This window comes from Haemorhous mexicanus, chromosome 8 (assembly GCF_027477595.1).
Source record: "Haemorhous mexicanus isolate bHaeMex1 chromosome 8, bHaeMex1.pri, whole genome shotgun sequence".
Classification (NCBI taxonomy): Eukaryota; Metazoa; Chordata; class Aves; order Passeriformes; family Fringillidae; genus Haemorhous; species Haemorhous mexicanus.
The window spans coordinates 18150069-18168113 of NC_082348.1; the positions used below are offsets into that span (position 1 = coordinate 18150069).

Genomic DNA, 18045 nt, shown 5'->3' on the forward strand with positions numbered 1-18045 from the left:
CTTTAAAAATTAATATAGATGAAAAATACTTGCTTATTTGAATGTTTGGAAGAACACCTTAGTTTACACAAGTCTGAATCTGAGACTAAAATGTTATGTTATTTCAAAGGCACATAGGAATTGTACATATTTTTCTCATGAAAGGTATGAGAAAAAAGTCATTGAGAAGAATTTAGAAAGGGGTATTTCTAATAACTATCATGAGATAGTAGCCACCTTTTGTTACATTTCATAGGAGTTTCCCATACACATTTCAAAGCTATAGCCTTATTTATATAGTGAATATCTACTTTGTTGAAGTGAAACTATATACAAATTGTCAATTCAATTAATCTTTTTTCCTATGTGTAGATCTCTTGCTGAAAGCAAGAAGAATATCATACTTTAAGAAGGCTTAGACATAGGAGGTTGAGGATTTTTCTTCTATCTCTTATTTAAAGACTATTGCAAATTATTTCTTTAAAAAATTATAAGGAAGGCAGAGATGAGGAAGAAGACAAAATTCTTTTTGCCTGAACCAAACTGTAATAAATACTGGCTTACTTACAATTACCTCTGGTATAAGCTGACCAGTAGGTGAAGTCAGATTTGAAGGTCCTCCAACCAAGGAAACCACCCCATTGCAATCCACAGTGCTGTGCATCTTCCCATTCACTGGAAGGGCTGGTATCATTCTAGATGACACACTGGCCTGACTAATGCTACTGTTGCGCCTTTCTCCATGTCGATTTGGAACAAAGAGAGAATCTCTTCTGCTCTCATTGTCTTCAAGAGTGCTGTGTTCATCATCAGCAAAGTCATTTTCAGATCCTATATCCTTTGCATGACCTCTGAAACTGAAAATGCTGGTTTTGCTGTTGCGTCTTGGTGAGAACAGAGAACCACGAATGCTTAACAAAGACTGTAAAAGATTTAAAACAAACCAAACAAAACAGCATTAGAACTAAAACTGTAAGTTCCTGGCTTTTTAGAGAATAGTTAAGGTGCTGGAGGAAGGATGGTCACTTTTTTCTTCCATATTATAAGTGTGCCCACTAGGGGAATGTGTTCACCAGGGGACCTGAAGCAGAGGGGAAAATTCTTTTAAGGTAATGTAGCAGGACTGAGGAAAAGTTGTGCAGAAGACATAATCAAGGTTGAATAGTTCTTTGTGAAGAAGGAATTAGCTGTTATCCCTAGGAATCCAGGGGATTCCTAGGGATAACAACTAATAATGCTCACCCATCACTTTATTCTGTTTTATTTGGTAGATGCAGAAGTGATCTCAAGTTTGCCATTGAAATCCTTCTAAACTGATGTAAGGAACTTGACTGACCTCTTCCCAATAGGCTCAATAGTGGGGGAACAGTATCTAGAAGACAGAGGGGGCATTATGGGGAAGCTTTGGAGATACAGCAGCAGAACTCTTAGGCATAGCTCTCTGGGGGCCATAGCAGATTGCACACACCTGCCAGAAGGTATCACTTTGCTATCAGGCAGCTCAAAGAAAGTATTCACCAGGGACACGGTTACCTAAAGATACTCTGTTACAAGTGAGAAAAATAAATCAGTGGTTGTTGGTAATTCATCTTTTAATTACAGTAGAAGCCAGTTAATGAAGTGTTCTTCTCCCTTGCTACATATTTTATTAACAGGATTCATGAATAAATAAAATGAGTACTAATTGTGGAGAAAAGTAAACTGGCATTCAGCCTTCTTCAGTTCTGCATTTTTGCAAATCTTCACATCAAATCCTGGTTTGAGACTATTGTCACTTTTTCACTATTTCTGCAGGTGGAAAGTCCTCATATATAATAGCAATATGTAATTATGCCAGGATAATTAAAGTGAAAGTGAAAACTGTCCTATATTATATAAACCTATGTTAATAATTCAAAAAGAAAACTCTGCATATATACATATATCAACACATATGTATCTCTGTATATGCATAGTCAGATGCATAAATTCATACATTATGTGTGTGCTGCACTGGTAGAACTGCCTGTTATAAGGTCTGGCAGGTGTTTACCACTACGAGATGTATTTTTTTCTGCTCTTACAGCTACACCAAATTTTAATAGTTTGGGCTGAAATTTTCTATGCTGGCTGTCAGTCTCAGGCTGAGTTACTTGAAAAATACCAGCCAAATGATTTTGCTAACCCATTTATGTAAACTTGGCTGGAGAAAAAGTGCTGTTTGCTTATACTGAAAGATAATTTTATCAAGAAAAAACCCTAGCTTCTATGGAACATGACACTGAATTCTGATAAAGCAGTAAACTAATTACTACACCCTTTTTACATTTCCCTGTAAATATATCTGGGCAACGTACAGTCCTTCAAAAAATGACATGCTCACCAGGGTTTCATCTGACTACCAGTGATAGCCTTGTTCTTTTAGAGAATGTTCCCATGGCTGCTATGTTTTATTTGCAGGCCAATCTTTCCACATTTGTGTTGCCACATTTTGAGTACAGCTAATTGGATCAGCCCCCTCAGGGATTTGGGAGAAGTAATGTCTGTTCTGCAAGTCCCTGCTGCATTGAGACAAAAGATATAAGCCAAAATGGCTGCAATTCTAACACATGGAGAGGCAGAAATATATGAGTCTACAGGCTATCAGAAAGTAAGGACTGAAAAGAAGGTTTGACTTTTCTGGCAAACTGCATCATTCATCTGCATATGGAATATAGTATCAAAGGACAAAACCTCTTACAGGGCCCAACTGAGCAGATTATCTCCCCTCACCATTCTGCCTTGGTGTTTCATGCTCTGACCCTATCTCACCAGGGAGATTCTCCATGGCTAAAAAAACAAATGAGCTCTTCCTTTACCAATTCTACTGTTTGCAATTATTTCGCTCTTGTGGCACCTGTTTTAGTTATGCTGTCAACTTTTGCCCCAAAGCTTTGTTACAACTGCAAAAAAAAAAAAAAAAAAAACAACAAAAAAAAAAAAAAAAACAACCAAAAAAAAAACACAAAACCCCAAGAACCTGCCAACCTGCCAAGAGCATCTTTAATGAAGAAGTTATTCCTAACCTGGGTGGTATTCACAAGTAAAAGTCATCTATTGGCTCAGACCACACATTATCATTTTGAAGAGATACATTTTGAGTGATTTTTTTCTAAAACTGCCATAACTGTGTGTAGCCTTGAAATAAGCAAAGAGAGCACAGAATCATTTTGGCTGGAAAAGACCTCCAAGATCATCAAGCCCAGCCTTTTGACTGATCATCACCTTGCCAACTAAACCATGGCACTGAATGATATGTCCAGTCATTTCTTGAACACTTCAAAGGACACTGACTCCACCACCTTCCTGGGTAGCCCATTCAGATTTTTACAATCCTTTCCATGAAGGAATTCCTTCTGATGTCCAACCTCAATTCCCCTGGCCATCTTGAGGCTATTTCCTCTTATCCTGTCACTGGTTGCCTGGGAGAAGAGGCTGACCTCCAGCCAGCCAGCCAACGATCTTTCAGGAAGTTGTAGAGTGATAAGGCACCCCCTGAGACTCTTCCAGGTTAAACACCCTCAGCTTCCTCAGCTTCTCCTCATATATAACTCACTCTCTAGACCTTCACTAGCCCTTCTCTGGACCTGCTTCAGCACCTCCATGACTGTCTTATACTGAGGGACCCAGGACTGGACACAGGATTCAAGGTGCAGCCTCGCCAGTGCCAAGTACAGAGGGCATATCCTTAGGTGACAGAAGTGACCCTTTGATTTATGGCAGTAGAGTTCAGAACTTTGTATTAAATGATTTCCAGAGGTCCTTCATAAACTACTTGTTTTCCTGTGATGGAAGTGATTCACCAAGATGATTTCTGATGAAAAAGAACAAGTATGACTAAATTGCTACACATACAGGCCCAAAAGATCCCTGTGTAGTTTGTCCTTATTGTGCAGTACTAGTGCCAGTTTTCTCATTATCTTCACATTAAAGAAGCTAATTAAGGACAATAATAGAAATTAATGGTAATGTGGGATTTCCTGTGCAGAGTATTTTGATGTTGCAGTCTGCTAAACCCCCCACATATTTGTATAGTTTTTAAATGGATCCAGAACAGAAAATGTATGGTTCATTAATGCATATATATATGAATACTAATCTTTGTGTCTCCAGTCTACTAGACACATTCTCAGAAAAACATTTTCAGAAATGTGTTAATTAAGTTTATAAGTATTCTTGGTACATTGTTTTTATCCCTTTGCTAATAGAATGGGTCAAACCATCTCAAACTTATACTGTGAATGGTACTACCACTGATTTTCCCTTCCCTTACCATTTACATAACTTCCAATATGTAAACTTGCTGTAATATCAGTGAAAATAAAAGCAGAGTGGACACACATGATTTAGTAAAATAGAGTGATGTACCTGGTGAGGAGAAGTGAGTCTTTTTTCATATGTCAGTTGACTTCCTTCTGTGGAGAAGCGGAAACTTTTCCTTCTGATACTGTCTTCTGACTCAGACTTGGGGAACTTATCGATATCTCCTCTATCCTCTGCTTCAGACATTTCTTTCTGTCTTCTTTTCTTCCTTCTGTTCCTTCTTTCTTTAGCACTCTTCGAGCTCAACTTTGATGCTTCTGAAGAGCTTTCCAGGAGTTCTCCTAATCCCCCTACACCACTGAAATCTCTTGATGCAACTGATGCCGCTGCTACTGCTGCTGTTGTCTGTCAGGTTACAAAGCAAGGTATTCTTAGTAGGCCAAAAAAGAATAATTTTGTAGTCTTTTATCAACTGGTTTTTATTTTTATTATCACTCTGATAATAATGCTCTTCATAGACTCTTGAGGGTGCAAATACACCCAAACAAATTGTACTGAAGATAAACTATTGAGTTGTACAGCTCCTCACTGTTTTGCAGCACGAGTTATTTGAAGCACCAACTTTGGCAGAACAATAGCTACACTATTTGTTAAAGAATTGCTGCACAAGACACTTGCCTGAAATAAAAGGAGTCAGAAAAGTGTTAACATAGTGCTTTTTCATTTTGGACCTGTTATTCCATTTTCTCTTGAGAAAGCTTCACATCATGATCTAATTCAGCTCATACCTTCTGAGCTCTTACAGAGAAAACTAATGCCTAACATTCATCCTGTGAGTAAATGTATAAAATCCAGCTAGCACCCTGAAAGCAGCTGAATCCAGCCTTTCCTCGCTGTCTTCACAGCAAGAACACTCTCTTTACTTTCCTTCTGCCTTTGCTGGTACCAGGCAAAACCTCTAGACACATCTTCAAGTCCTTCCTCCCTCTTCACGTTTCCCCTCCACATGTCCCTCTGTATCTGCACTCTAGGTCTTTCTTACAGATATGCAAAGATACATTTATTTCCTGTTGGTGCTACAGCCTGAAAGAAAAAAAATAAGTTTAGATTTCTTTGTGGAAAGAAAGATGAGATGACTTACTGGAGCAGAGTCATCCCAAAATTCAGGACCAATATCTTTAACTACAGTGGTCAGCCTACTTGTTTCGGTTCATTAGAGAAAGGTTCTTTTAGTCATGAAAAAAAGAAGAATTGAGAGTATGTCCAGTGCTGTTCCTCAAAAGAACTGTGGGAGATTGTGATGAAATTCTGTAGTTGAAATACCTTTAGGGAGATTATAGGCTGCTCATAGCTTACAAAAAAGGGTGGTGTGATAAATGGCAAGAGACTAGGGTTATATAACAAACATGACTAGTAATTATCCAGCAAAACATATTATATTCAATGCCAAGTATTTCAGGAATGATGACATATCTCTTTACAGCAGGAAAGCATAGTTTGAAAGCTCATAGTATGAATTGTCTTTCTTTGCCACAATATACAACCCATGCTATACAAGTTGACTTGATACAGACTTTTTCTGCTAAATGGAGTATTAAAGGATTCTAAAGTGTTTATAAAATAAAAAAGCAATACTCAAAATTTTGTCATACTGGTTCCAGAATATCATCCTTCAAAGACTCTAACAGAAACAAAGGCAGCAGATGCTGAGTCATCACTCATCTACTTCATAATACTAGCAGTAAAGGTCAAACAAATGGAGCAATCCAAAGACTACTGTGATGACTTCAGTTTGTGGATTAATAGGTTCAGTGTCAAGGGGGTGAAGAGATGGGTCCCAAACTAATTTCTCCCTTAGCAACTAATTCAATACTTCAGTGATCCACCTAGTACTGCCTACTTTCTTTTCACAAACAAAAGAGATCCTGACTGTAGTAATGCTTTATTTATAATAAATGTAGTGGTTGCTCATTAAGAAAAAAAAATACTTTCAGGGTCTTTATTCAACCTTACTTATAGTCTCTGTTTATTATTCTATTAATTCCAAGTCTGGATCAGCTTTATTTCCCCCCACTTTTAGATATACAAACATCTCAATGAGCCTGCTGGTATCTTTTAGTATAATGTGATTTAGTGCCTTTAAGGCATTAAAACAGCAGACTTAGGAAAAATCCAGTGATATACACTTTGCTGACATTCAACCTTTCTAAAATTGATTTTTGCAGGATTCTTCTCTTTCTTTAGTAATTTGGAAGGGATAAAGTTTACTGACTAAAATAAAGATATGCTAATGAGATTTCACAAGTCATACATAAAGGTTTCTTTTCAAGCAAAAGACAGGGAGTTTGTCTTTTTGTTAGCACTTTATGGAGTCATTCTAACTCAGTGAAAGTACCTGTAAAGTACTACCAAAAATAGAGTTTCATAGGAGTTTCAAATTTGCTAGCATTTTATAAACACTGTCTTGTTGAAAATTACTAAATGCCATTTGAAAAGCAGTGGAAAATCAGATCAGAAATTAAACAGATGGCTGACTCACAGACCTGAACTCCTGCATATACTGTACTTTCAGATAAGAAAAGCTTTCACAAAAGTATCTATTAAAATGCCTTTTCTCATAAAACTTTAAATAATTTTCTTCTCTTTTCAAAGGCAACAAAGATTACTTAAAAAGAATTCTGAAGGAATATCTTTGTTATGAATATTGCTCATCTGGTTTTGAATATTGCTTGTCTTCTCTAAGAATACATAAACTTCTAATTTACTACAGTGTTAATTAGAGATATTTTTAATTATCTTGCTGGATAGAAACCTAGAAGAACACTGATTACAATCCTTCTCTCTATTTGATGAATATTTGGGGAGAATTATTAAGTACATCAAGCTTGGCAATTTTAACTCAGATGTAAACCAGAAGCAACATCACTAGACTTTTTTCATGCTATTTATAAGATCTGTAACATAAATGGACCATTATTTATGACAACTTAAATCAGGTTTCTAGAGCCCTCTTACGAAAAACATTTTACTTTTACAGTCTTTTGGTGAATGAAGTAACATTCTTTTCTGTACCATTAGCTTGCTTTTTTTGCTATTTGGTTAGTTCCTGGTTTTCATTGGCTATTTCCACTTTTATAACTTTCATGGTAAACATGCAAGACCTTTTATTTTCTGAAATTCATTGTGCAATTTGTTTGTGTTCTTAATCAAAAAGATTTTTTTCCTTGCCTTAAGAACAAGGTTGCTCAGAAAGTACAATTTCCATTATTACCTGAGCTTCTTCTTGTTGCTTCTTCAGTTGTTCCAGCATCTGCTGAAATTCTGCTTCTTTCTGCTCTGCTTCTTCCATTGTTGCTTGGTTCTGTTCTTCATAGGCCATGGCAACCACAGCCAGGATCAGATTTATCAGATAGAAAGAGCCCAGAAAAATCACCAGAACAAAAAATATCATGTATGTCTTCCCAGCAGCACGTAGTGTCTAGGGAGTAGAAAGCATATTTAAATGTTATCCCACAATTTGTCTTTTTCAGCTCATGCAAAAATAAGCCTATTTATGTACTTTTGGACATCACCAACAGTTTATTATTTATGTCATAGTAATTTCTTACCAGCTGATAGAGGTTTTCCCAGAAGTCCTGAGTCATTAGCCGAAACAGGGACAAGAAAGCCCAGCTGAAGGTGTCAAAACTTGTGTAGCCATAATTGGGGTTTCTGCCAGCTTTCACACATATATATCCTTCTGGGCATTGCCTATGTGAAAATCAAACATGAGGACTTGGTCAAAATTTTTATTCCCTTCTAGAAAATATGTATTATCTTTTGGAAGAATATGCATTATTTTTCAACAGAAAATCCATAAATTACAATTAAATTAATTCAGAAAAAAAATCCCAAGAATTTAACTACTAACATAGTAAATGAAAGATATCCTTTTCATCCACTCACTGGTTGAAATTACCTAAATATTAAAATTCTCCTCAATTATATTTCGCAAATAGAATCTCTATTCCAAATGAATTATTTCCTGGCAGAAATAATTGCTAAAATGTTGTTAAGGATACAGACAGATTAAAAAAAGTATTATTAGCTAAATCCAATTGTAGTATTAGGAATATTCCTCATAATGCTGATATATATATTTTTAGTAAACCTCTTCACTGCTGCCAGTCAGAAATCCAAGCTCAGCTAACAATTCTAGGCTCATAATTTGGAACATGTAAATGGCAAATTTTGCCAAAGTGAAAGAGTTAGGCTTGAAAAAACAGATTCAGTCTTGAACTATGAAGTCACTGCTGTGCTTTCTTAATATTTTCCATGTTCTCTTTTTCACTTTTAACTTTTGTTTCCTCCTACTTTCTTCAATCAGTAAATCATCAAAGGAGATTGTCTTGTTCCTTATCCTAATGGATAAGGAACCAGCCCTCGACACGAGCATTATAATGTCACCCTAGGACATTGAATTAAACATTTTCAGATCTTATCAATAAAACCAACTTCATTTTCCAATCAAGTGGGAAAAAGGCTGTTAATTTCTACTTTGTTTAGCCAGAGTGTAAAATATTTTTACTCCAGTAAGAAATTCTCACGTAGCCACAAAACTCCATAAGTTCTGTAACCCTGCTAAATATGGCTTGCAACTAGATCTCATGTTACTTCTTTTTCTACAGAGCACAACATAGAATGTTTGAAAGGGTCTTACCCTGCATCAGAGCTATTACCACAAAGTAGGGCATCTCTTTGTCCTTCCAAAATGTAAAAATGAGCTGTGTAGAAAGCATTAGAAATATATATGAATAGATCAAATAAACCTGAAAGCAATACAAAGTAAAATAAAAATAAATTGTGTTAAATCATAGTGGCTAGCTACTGATCCCTTTGTAGCTTGTTTAGGAATCTTTTTGGTTGTTGTATTTTTTATTGTATGTATTTGATCTCTGTAAATCAGTGACTGTAAGCAGTTCTACATAAGTCAGAAATATAAACCCCTCAATGTTCTTTACTTGGTCACAAATAATTACATATTTTAGCCACAAATATATTAAAATAGTTATATCAGACATTCTTACTTTCATCCTCAATGTAATCCTTCCAGTTAAACGTGCTCACTGTCATGTTAACAAAAGTACCATTTTCATTCATTGTGCTGTTAAAGTAGGAAATAATGTTTATCTCAAAAGTAGAATTGTCTGGAGGCCACTGCAGGCATTTGTTCCTCAGGTTGCCCATGAACAGCTGCAGCCCTATCAGTGCAAATACACTCAGACAAAACACAGTCAGGATCATCACATCTGAGAGCTTCTTCACAGACTGAATCAGGGCTCCTACAATCGTCTTCAGGCCTGCAAAGAGAAAAGGTCCATAGAATCATCAAAGAGTATCTTTGCCCTTCCTATATAATTAAGAGGCCATGCAGACACTTAGATATTTTTTTTATTTCTCAAAAAGTAAAGCTTCATGAGCAGCCTCAGAGCTTGTGAAGATGAATGAAAGAAAAAGATTCCTTTTAATGAATATGCAATGTACATATATTCCAGTAAATTGAATATATAATATTCTCAAGCAGGAAACTTTATCAATCATGCTTTCCTAGTACAGATTTGATTGCATTTATTAAATTTTATCTGCATTAAATATACTGCAAAAAATTCAGTTTCCAGTTAATTCTAAACATGACTTCACAACAGTACAAAGCAGTATGAGAGAGAATTGCTGGTAATTTTGAATGAAAAAGTAGTTTGCATTTGATAAATTTTCCTGTGCATCATTTATTTCCTTTTTGGTATTTTCATTTGTTGTTACTTGCTTATTTTTAAGACTAATGTCAATTTTAAGGAGTAAAAAAAGGAAAAATTTCAAAACCAAGAATGCCATAGCACTAAGCTTTTGTAATGTAGAGGCAATTTGTCACAATAAAATGCAGGAAAACAAAGCGAAATAACCCATAGGCCTCATATTTTGTGTTTCATGCAAGACTGTTAAACTCAAAGGCTGATTTTGCAAAATAAAAGAAGCTAATGCTGAAAAGGCAAAGAATCATAAACTAGGTTAATGATCCATGCCTTTTTTTTTTTTTTTTTTTTTTTTTTTTTTTTGGCAACATGAGCAACAGACAGCAAGACTTATGCTCAAAGGAAGTGAATTCAATGGAACGAAAGTCAGCCTCGGTGTTTAACCTCGCTCTCACCTGGAATGACTGATATTGTTTTCAAAGCTCGGAGAACTCTGAATGTTCTCAACGCTGAGACATTGCCCAGGTCCACAAACTCTGTCACATATCTGTAATAGGGGAGTTCACACACAAACACAATGACAGCACACAAATAACAGTTGGAGATACGAGGGGCCTAGCACCTGACACCAACTACTTCTTACCTGGAATTACAGAAATAGTTTTCAAAGCTCTCAATACTCTGAAAGTTCGAAGAGCTGAAACATTGCCTAGGTTTACAAATTCTGTTACATACCTGTAGGATTAAATCACAGTTATTCAGAATTGAGGCAGAGCTTATTCTAATTATGTGGGTCTTCAAAACCTCTGTGGCAATACTAGCAATCTTACTTCAAAATTTACCTGTCTCTTCACTACATTTCACTTTAATAATTGTTTTCATCAATTTTGCTTAAATGTCATTGAAGTGAAACTCACTGATTTGTATTTGAACATCTAGTTAAACTAATTAGCTGGTAATGGGACGGTAACATGAAGTCAAAGGGATGGCTTCATTTCTGGTGAGCAGAAAATGTAGGCCATGAAATTAGTGTCCCTCAGCAGTAATTACACTAGTGGCTGACACTCCATTTCAGTTTCTTCTGTATTTTACTTTGATTTATGAATACTAAAATGTATTATACAGTGTCTAAGCTTCAAAGGTTGCAAAAATTAAATATGTTTAAATAAATACATTTATTACAATAATATTTACCACTAATTTCATGCCCTAAAAGCTTAAAAAGTTCTTGAACCACTTACGCCATTAAAATGACACTGAAGTCAAGCCAGTTCCATGGGTCTCGCAGAAAAGTAAAACCTTCTAAGCAGAAGCCCCTTGCAAGAATTTTGATAAGTGATTCGAAGGTATAAATTCCAGTGAAAGTGTACCTGAAAATCATCAGAGCAGGAATGTTTTTGCATACTTACAGACAGTGCCATTCTTTAGCAAAGATGACTTAAAAGAGAAGAAAAAGTATTTAGAAGTGAAAGGAGTAAATTATTAACTTCACTTGCCCAAATATTGTAGTTGCTGTTCAGTCTTTGTTGAAATTTGAACCTCATATATATGCTACTCATTTTCTAAAAGTTTTGTTTAATCTCAGTTCTTGTACCTACAAATAATTTCTGAGTCTAGTATTTATGGACACATTTCAGACTTTGATATTTATATGTACATTCTTTGGCACTCACAGGGTTGCCTCTTTGCTTGCATTCATAAATCAGGTAGATGTCAAAGAGTTATAAAACCTGAAGATTATTTTTTATGTCTAAATCAGAGTTTTGTAAAAATCAGTTCTGGATAATAACTATACTAATGCCTGTATGACATGTTTATTTCACAAATAATCATCAAATATAAGACAGCATGCCCAGACTGTTATTTCTGCAGGATGGGGAGCATGATTACCAGCTTACCTGGTGTGGGAGCAGCTATTCACTTAACAACATAGAATAGTCAGTTATAACCAGCATAACCAGCATTCCTGAGACCCACATGGATCTCTGTGGACCTCTAGAACAAAGGAACTCTACCTACAGACCCTACAGCTCTCCTTTCAAACTCTCTGCAACTCTAACAAGCCATCATCACTGTTGACTGGGAATGGGTTAAGGGTGGTGGTTTCTAAACAGGGTTCAGTGTAAGGTTCATCAGTGCAGAGAAATAAATAAATAAAAAACAGTAATGGCTCTTTGAGAAAAGGAGGGAATGAAAGAAGCAACAAGTGATTAGAAGCAGGTTTTCCATGAGTTGTATTATTTCAAATAAAAATATAAAGGGCTTTGAGGAACATGACCTAGTGGAAGTTGTCCCTGCATGCCAGGGGTTTGGAAGTGTATGATCTCTAAGATCCCTTCCAACCCAAACCATTCTATGATTCTACAGTATTTCAGAGGAAAACATGTGTCTGCATTTTGTTAAAGAATAAATATGCATTTAAAACCATGAACAAGAAAGAGAAATACTCCTTATTTAGGTCAGCCCTTTGTTACTCTCACAGGTATGGCCCTTTCCTTGGCAATTTGAGTTTCTTGTGGTTTGTGGGTTGTGTGTCCTTGTAGTGGCAGGTACTTGTGAGGTCAAACCAGTAAGGCACGATAAAAGCCTCACTGTGATGAGATCATGGATACTCAAGCAAGGTACAGCAACAATTTTACATGCACAATTTTACATGCACATCTGTAGCTCCCTGTCTGATTTACAGCTCAGAATATCCAAGGACAAGAGCTCCTGGTTTTACTACACAGCATAAGTTCAGATATTCCTCAGGCATAATTTTAACAAACATGATGTTACTCTTACACCACTTAAGCTGTTCGGGAGGAAATGGGAAAGATATTGATGATCTCATGGAATCTGATTCTTCCTGACTCTGGACAAGCCCATTCTGGCATTCAGTTTTTAATAAATGCTTCTTGCTTGGAGTCACACAAAAACAAAGACGTAAAAGAAGTAAAAATGTTTAACTTACTCTACATTCTTTGTCCAGTCTGGAGGGTTACTCATGGTCATAAATACACAGTTGGTCAAAATAGTGCACATGATAAGCATGCTGAATAATGTAGGTTATAGTTAAGGCACATAAGTCAAAAAAGTAAGATAGCTTTGTAATACTGAAATAACTTAATAATATTAAGTGTTGACAAAAGTGAACAAATAATATGACACACTAATTAAAGCCTAAAACCAAAGCTTTGCACATAATTTTATGTATTTTAAATGGTATGTCAACTGGCAAATTATGGGGCACTTCCATAAAAAAAAGAAGCAATACTTTTGTAATTATAGCAGGTTTTAAATGAAGTTTAAATATATCTTTAACTCTGTAAATCATGAAATGACTACCCAAATGTACTCATTTAATACAGGTGGATCATTCTGAAAGATCTTTAGTCAGAGGTTGGTTGTTTAGGCCTGAGTTTTTCTTTGAACATGATTGAAGTGTATGTGAAGATACTCTCTTTTATCCCCAATCTTTTATAGGACACCTATCCCAATGCTGAAAACACAATGCTGAAAAAGCTGCTCTTTACCCATGCTCTTTTGTCCTTGCTAAGTGAGTCTAGTTCATGAATAGTACTACTGGTCTTGCTAAAAGTGTGACCTTAGATATGTTCAAGTGCAATGGTTTGTTACTAATGTGGCCTTAGCTGCAGGGCTTAGTATGGGATCAGGTCTCCTTTTAGATATAAAGCCTGATATTTAAACTCTGACAGATTTAGGTGGTTCAGTAGAGAATTCTCTCAGCAGGGATGAAGATCATACTGCAATTCACATTTGACATTGCTCCTTTTTAAAATGTGAGCAACATATATTTTTTTAGCATCGTTCGCTCTCATGGACACAATTTGTACAATCACATGAAAAGTATTATTTCAGTCATAAAGTATTTTTAAATAGCAAAACTTAAATCAACATTAAGAAAAAAGGATATGAATGTACCAAAATCTTGATAGCAATTTTTCTGATGGGATTAAAAGGAGTTAAAATATACAAGGCAGACGTGGCGCTGAATCGGAAAATTGCTTTTCCCTTATTCAATACTATGAAAGTCTGCAAAATAAAAGAAATACAAAATTAAAATACAGTGTTGGCACATATATATCTTCACCTCCTACTAAAAATTTCCATTCGCCATCTGAGGGGTACAAGTTCCATTCTCATGTCTACCTGTGGTACAAAAATAACTGATTTCTATTAATGCAATGGAGTAAGTCTTCCACAGCCAGTTCATAAATCAGCAAAATTTTCCAGCATGTGGACTAAATTATGATGTAATTAAAACTGGTGGGAATTACAAAAAACAATAGCAGTTTATCAATAAAAGCAAAATGCAGGATTTTGCCACTAAAATATTTCAATTTTATTTCTTACGAAGTCTTTGATTAAAGTGATTCAAATTTATCAAATGTGTTCCACCTTGTGAGCAAACACAAACAAAACCAAAATAGCAAAAGGACAATTCTAAATGCCAGTTTGTATTTGGAACAAATACTTGACAGAATTATATACACACATATATATAGTGACAAGGAGAAATTGTCATTACAAATCAACCACTATTTAAAAATAATTTTGCTTTCATCTTCTACTTTAAATACTACCAATATCAATTATATGCATCTTCTAAAATATATATATATGAAAAAATTAAAATGAATAATATATTGCCAGCTAACATAGTTCTGAGCAATGAGACAAACAGATGCCAGGATTTGGCATCCTATTACAACAAAATTTTTTTTTTTTTAATTGCCGGTTTTCTTGTTAACAATATGCTCTTACTTTCCCTATGTGTGAGAAGAAAATTTAGCTAGTGATTATCTTTTAAAACTTGGTCCAATAAACCTATGGTTTGTGTTCAGTTTATTCTGTTTCTGTGGGCAGTCGTTGCCTAAGTGTATTTGTCTGTGAATGAGGTTTACTTGCATCTTTGGTGCTGCTTGAAATTTCTTCAGGACATAACTATTCTTCATTCCTTTTGCTCTTTGTCGATGGTAATGGCTCTGCTTTGTGTTAACATAATAGAGTCTTTGTTATGCTCTCAGCACAGCTATAAAGTATCACTGTTTTCCATGTTGATTTCCATTCTCTGTAAAAACTTGGCTGTGATCAGAAAAATTCTGCCCTCTCTGTGGCCTTTACTGCCTACTTGGACAGTAATCTCAGGGAAGGAAAGCAAACCACTCCATGGCAGGAAAGAAAATAGGTAAAGGAGTGTTGCTGGTGCCTGCTCACAGAAAACCATCAAGCTAACACTGAGGGTGGCAGAGAAGGGACACACACTCCTTGGCATTTCTCCCTGCCCTACAGTCCTTCACCCAGCTGGAAATGCTAGAAAGATGTTGCCTGTCCCAAGGTCACTGCTGCAGCTGAGGCTGAAGACAGTCTAAATTCACATATGATTTCCTCTGCACTGACAAGTCAATGATTAAGGGTAGTTTCTACTATACACCAGAGGAGGGATGACTAATTCTAGTCCATGATTTAAGATGTCCATTTGTTTTCTGTTAAGCATAATTATATTGCTAGGTAATATAAATGCAGATGTCACCTGTGACTAAAGACCCTACAGTTTACTATTTTTTCTCAGATACTAAGAAAGCCATCATTTGTGTGAGCTTTTACACTTTTCCAAAAAATCTGACTACTTTTTCTGATCAATGGAGGTTAGAAATTATACTTCAGAACTTCTCAGGCTTTCTGAAACTTCACTTGTTCAGACAACTTTATCCCTGAACTTACTTATGCAACTTTAGTGCTGAAGTTTTGCAGCTAGTTGAGAAAAGGTTTTAGTACTGACATTATATTGTAAGAATTTCTATGGAACTGTTATCATAACCCAAACCATATAAATTTAAATAACCCTTGGCAATGCTACTTCTTTGAACTTTAATTTCTTTACATTTCCTTAATAATATATATACTTGTATTATCTACAGCAGTGTTTATTTAACTTTGACAACTGTTAGGTTATGCAGTTACATACAGATTCTGCTTTATTTTCTGTTCCCATTACTAAGGCCATAATTTTTAAATCTGTTTTACAAACCAAAGGAAACCACAAATTTAGCCATAAAAGTGAGAGTATTATTTGCATGATTTTTTTCTAGCAAACAAAGCTTCTTTGGAGTTTAAAGTATTTTATGCCTTGATTTTTTATAGTGGCTCAAGATCAACTTTCTTATCTTGATGACAGCCTGGAATGCTTCAAGCTGTCAATAGAGCAACTGTGTCCAGTTCTTTCTGTTTCAGAGAGATGGGAAAAGATAGTCCCAAGTACTTCTCCATAAAACACCTTCATTTTTTAGTTTAGGGGTGTTCATCTTCCTTCACTCTGCTCACCCACAACACTTTGAGGTCTATCAGAAACTGAGAGAACAGCTTGATGCTGCTAAAGGAGCACACAGAAATAAACAAGAGCCGGGAGGAAAACTGGCTCTTACTGTCACCTGTACGTTCACCAATCAGTGTAGGACCTAAGGAACTTTTACTTGTTCCCAGGTTGAACTATTTCAGACCCTGGAGGATTTTAAAACAAGGATTAGTCTACAACTAATCCCAGCTATGGAAATATACTTGTTTTTTCCTTGTCTTTCTCTTAAATAAGACCCATCTGCTTCCAATTGTATGCATCATTGCTACAAGACCAAACCCCATACACTCTGCTACAGATCCTGATTTGTAAAATGTCAATCTTTTTACTTGAGTGGATCTCTTTAAACTACCTTTTCTATCTCTGAGTCCCTGACTTGGGGATCATGTGAAAAGGAAGACTGTGTATGGCTTTGTGAATTGGAAAGGAAAATGCACCTCTTTTAGGAGTTTGCATATGTTGCATTCACACATGTAACTTAGATACATTGCTTTCATTTCATAGCTCTTTGCTCTGATCTTTCTGTATGAAAACTCTTCAGAACACCAAAAATGTCTTTTTTCAATTCCTTTCTTGAAAATAAGCTTTTCCATGGTCTGCCAGAGACTTCTAATTGACAGCTCTGCAGTAGAGATCTATCACAGCAAAACCAAGAACCTCAAGCAATAGTTTGCATTGTGGTAGTTTCATATGAGCCAACATTTACAGAATCTCTATATGCTACACATCTAGAGAAAAAAATATTTCATATGTATGTTTGCATATGTTATATAGCTGTTATATGTTATATAGAATGGTCACAGTCCTCTATTTCACTAACTTGAGTGGATGCTATCTTGTTATCTACAACTATTTCCATTGCAAAACCATGAGTAGAACATCTCTTTTGTCATATCCAGTCTTACTATTACATTGAAATTAAAAAAATTCATTCTGTGCTCAAGTTCAAGCAAGATTAAGGAAGACACATGTTCCTTACAATGAAATATATAGCAAGTAACTCAGAATTGAAGCAGTCACCACAATATGGAAGAGCACAAATCAGTTCTGTTAAATAAAAGGATGGTTCTGGATATTTAGCAGATTGATAGTTCTAACCATCATATTTTGTGATTAAACTTTTCTAGTGCATAAAGTTATATTCTATTTTGTGCAAAACATAATTCACTCACTTTTTTATTGATATAATATGGGTCCAGGTCTTCCAAAGGTTCAGATACCATTCCTGGAGGTATGTCACCATAAATAAATGGCAGTGTCTTTCCTGCCTCCAAGTCACTGTTTGGTTTTGGACCATTTTCATCATCATCATCTGTATGTTCTTGCTTGGGCTTTTTAGCTTTTTCTTCTGCAGAACGCTTTTCAATAGCTGCGAGGGAATCTCTAGTAAAATAGCGGAAGCTTTCAGGTCCAGGTGGTACCAGCAGTGCCTGTGCCATGTTTTCATCCTGCAAATTTAATTACTTTTAGCTTCTTGCATAAGAATGACCTATAAAAGAAAATTAAATAATTTAGGCAAGCTAGATTGTACCAATAGGAAAAACCCCAACATTTGGTCAGAAACTCTTTCCAGGCTTAAATAGAAATAGAAGCAGCATATTTCAAGGCTGAATGGCAGTTAAAAGCAAATGCTCAGAATTTGTTTTGATATTTTATAAATTATTTTTCAGCTTTTTCCTGCTGATCCAGAAAAAGACA

The 18045-nt window shown here is 35.6% G+C and overlaps 1 protein-coding gene across 13 annotated transcripts in view; it reads right to left on the reverse strand.

The window, feature by feature from the left end:
- Window positions 1-17786, reverse strand: part of LOC132330534 (sodium channel protein type 2 subunit alpha-like) — a 52866-nt gene extending 35080 nt beyond the window's left edge. For 2 of the 13 annotated variants that reach the window (XM_059852979.1, XM_059852973.1), the window contains exons 1-11: window positions 17520-17786; window positions 13906-14024; window positions 12943-13032; window positions 11231-11359; window positions 10445-10536; window positions 9327-9599; window positions 8960-9023; window positions 7869-8010; window positions 7532-7738; window positions 4366-4665; window positions 554-901 (exon numbers count right to left, since the gene is read on the reverse strand). In XM_059852979.1, the coding sequence (XP_059708962.1) occupies window positions 554-901; window positions 4366-4665; window positions 7532-7738; window positions 7869-8010; window positions 8960-9023; window positions 9327-9599; window positions 10445-10536; window positions 11231-11359; window positions 12943-13032; window positions 13906-14024; window positions 17520-17786 (2031 nt within the window). Of the gene's footprint in view, window positions 1-523; window positions 902-1754; window positions 1784-4277; window positions 4301-4365; window positions 4666-4934; window positions 4939-6414; window positions 6421-7531; window positions 7739-7868; window positions 8011-8959; window positions 9024-9326; window positions 9600-10444; window positions 10537-10632; window positions 10725-11230; window positions 11360-12942; window positions 13033-13905; window positions 14025-17519 lie in introns of all 13 variants that reach the window. The other 11 variants (XM_059852980.1, XM_059852972.1, XM_059852983.1 and 8 more) reach the window with 10 other exon arrangements.
- Window positions 17787-18045: the final 259 nt, after the last annotated feature.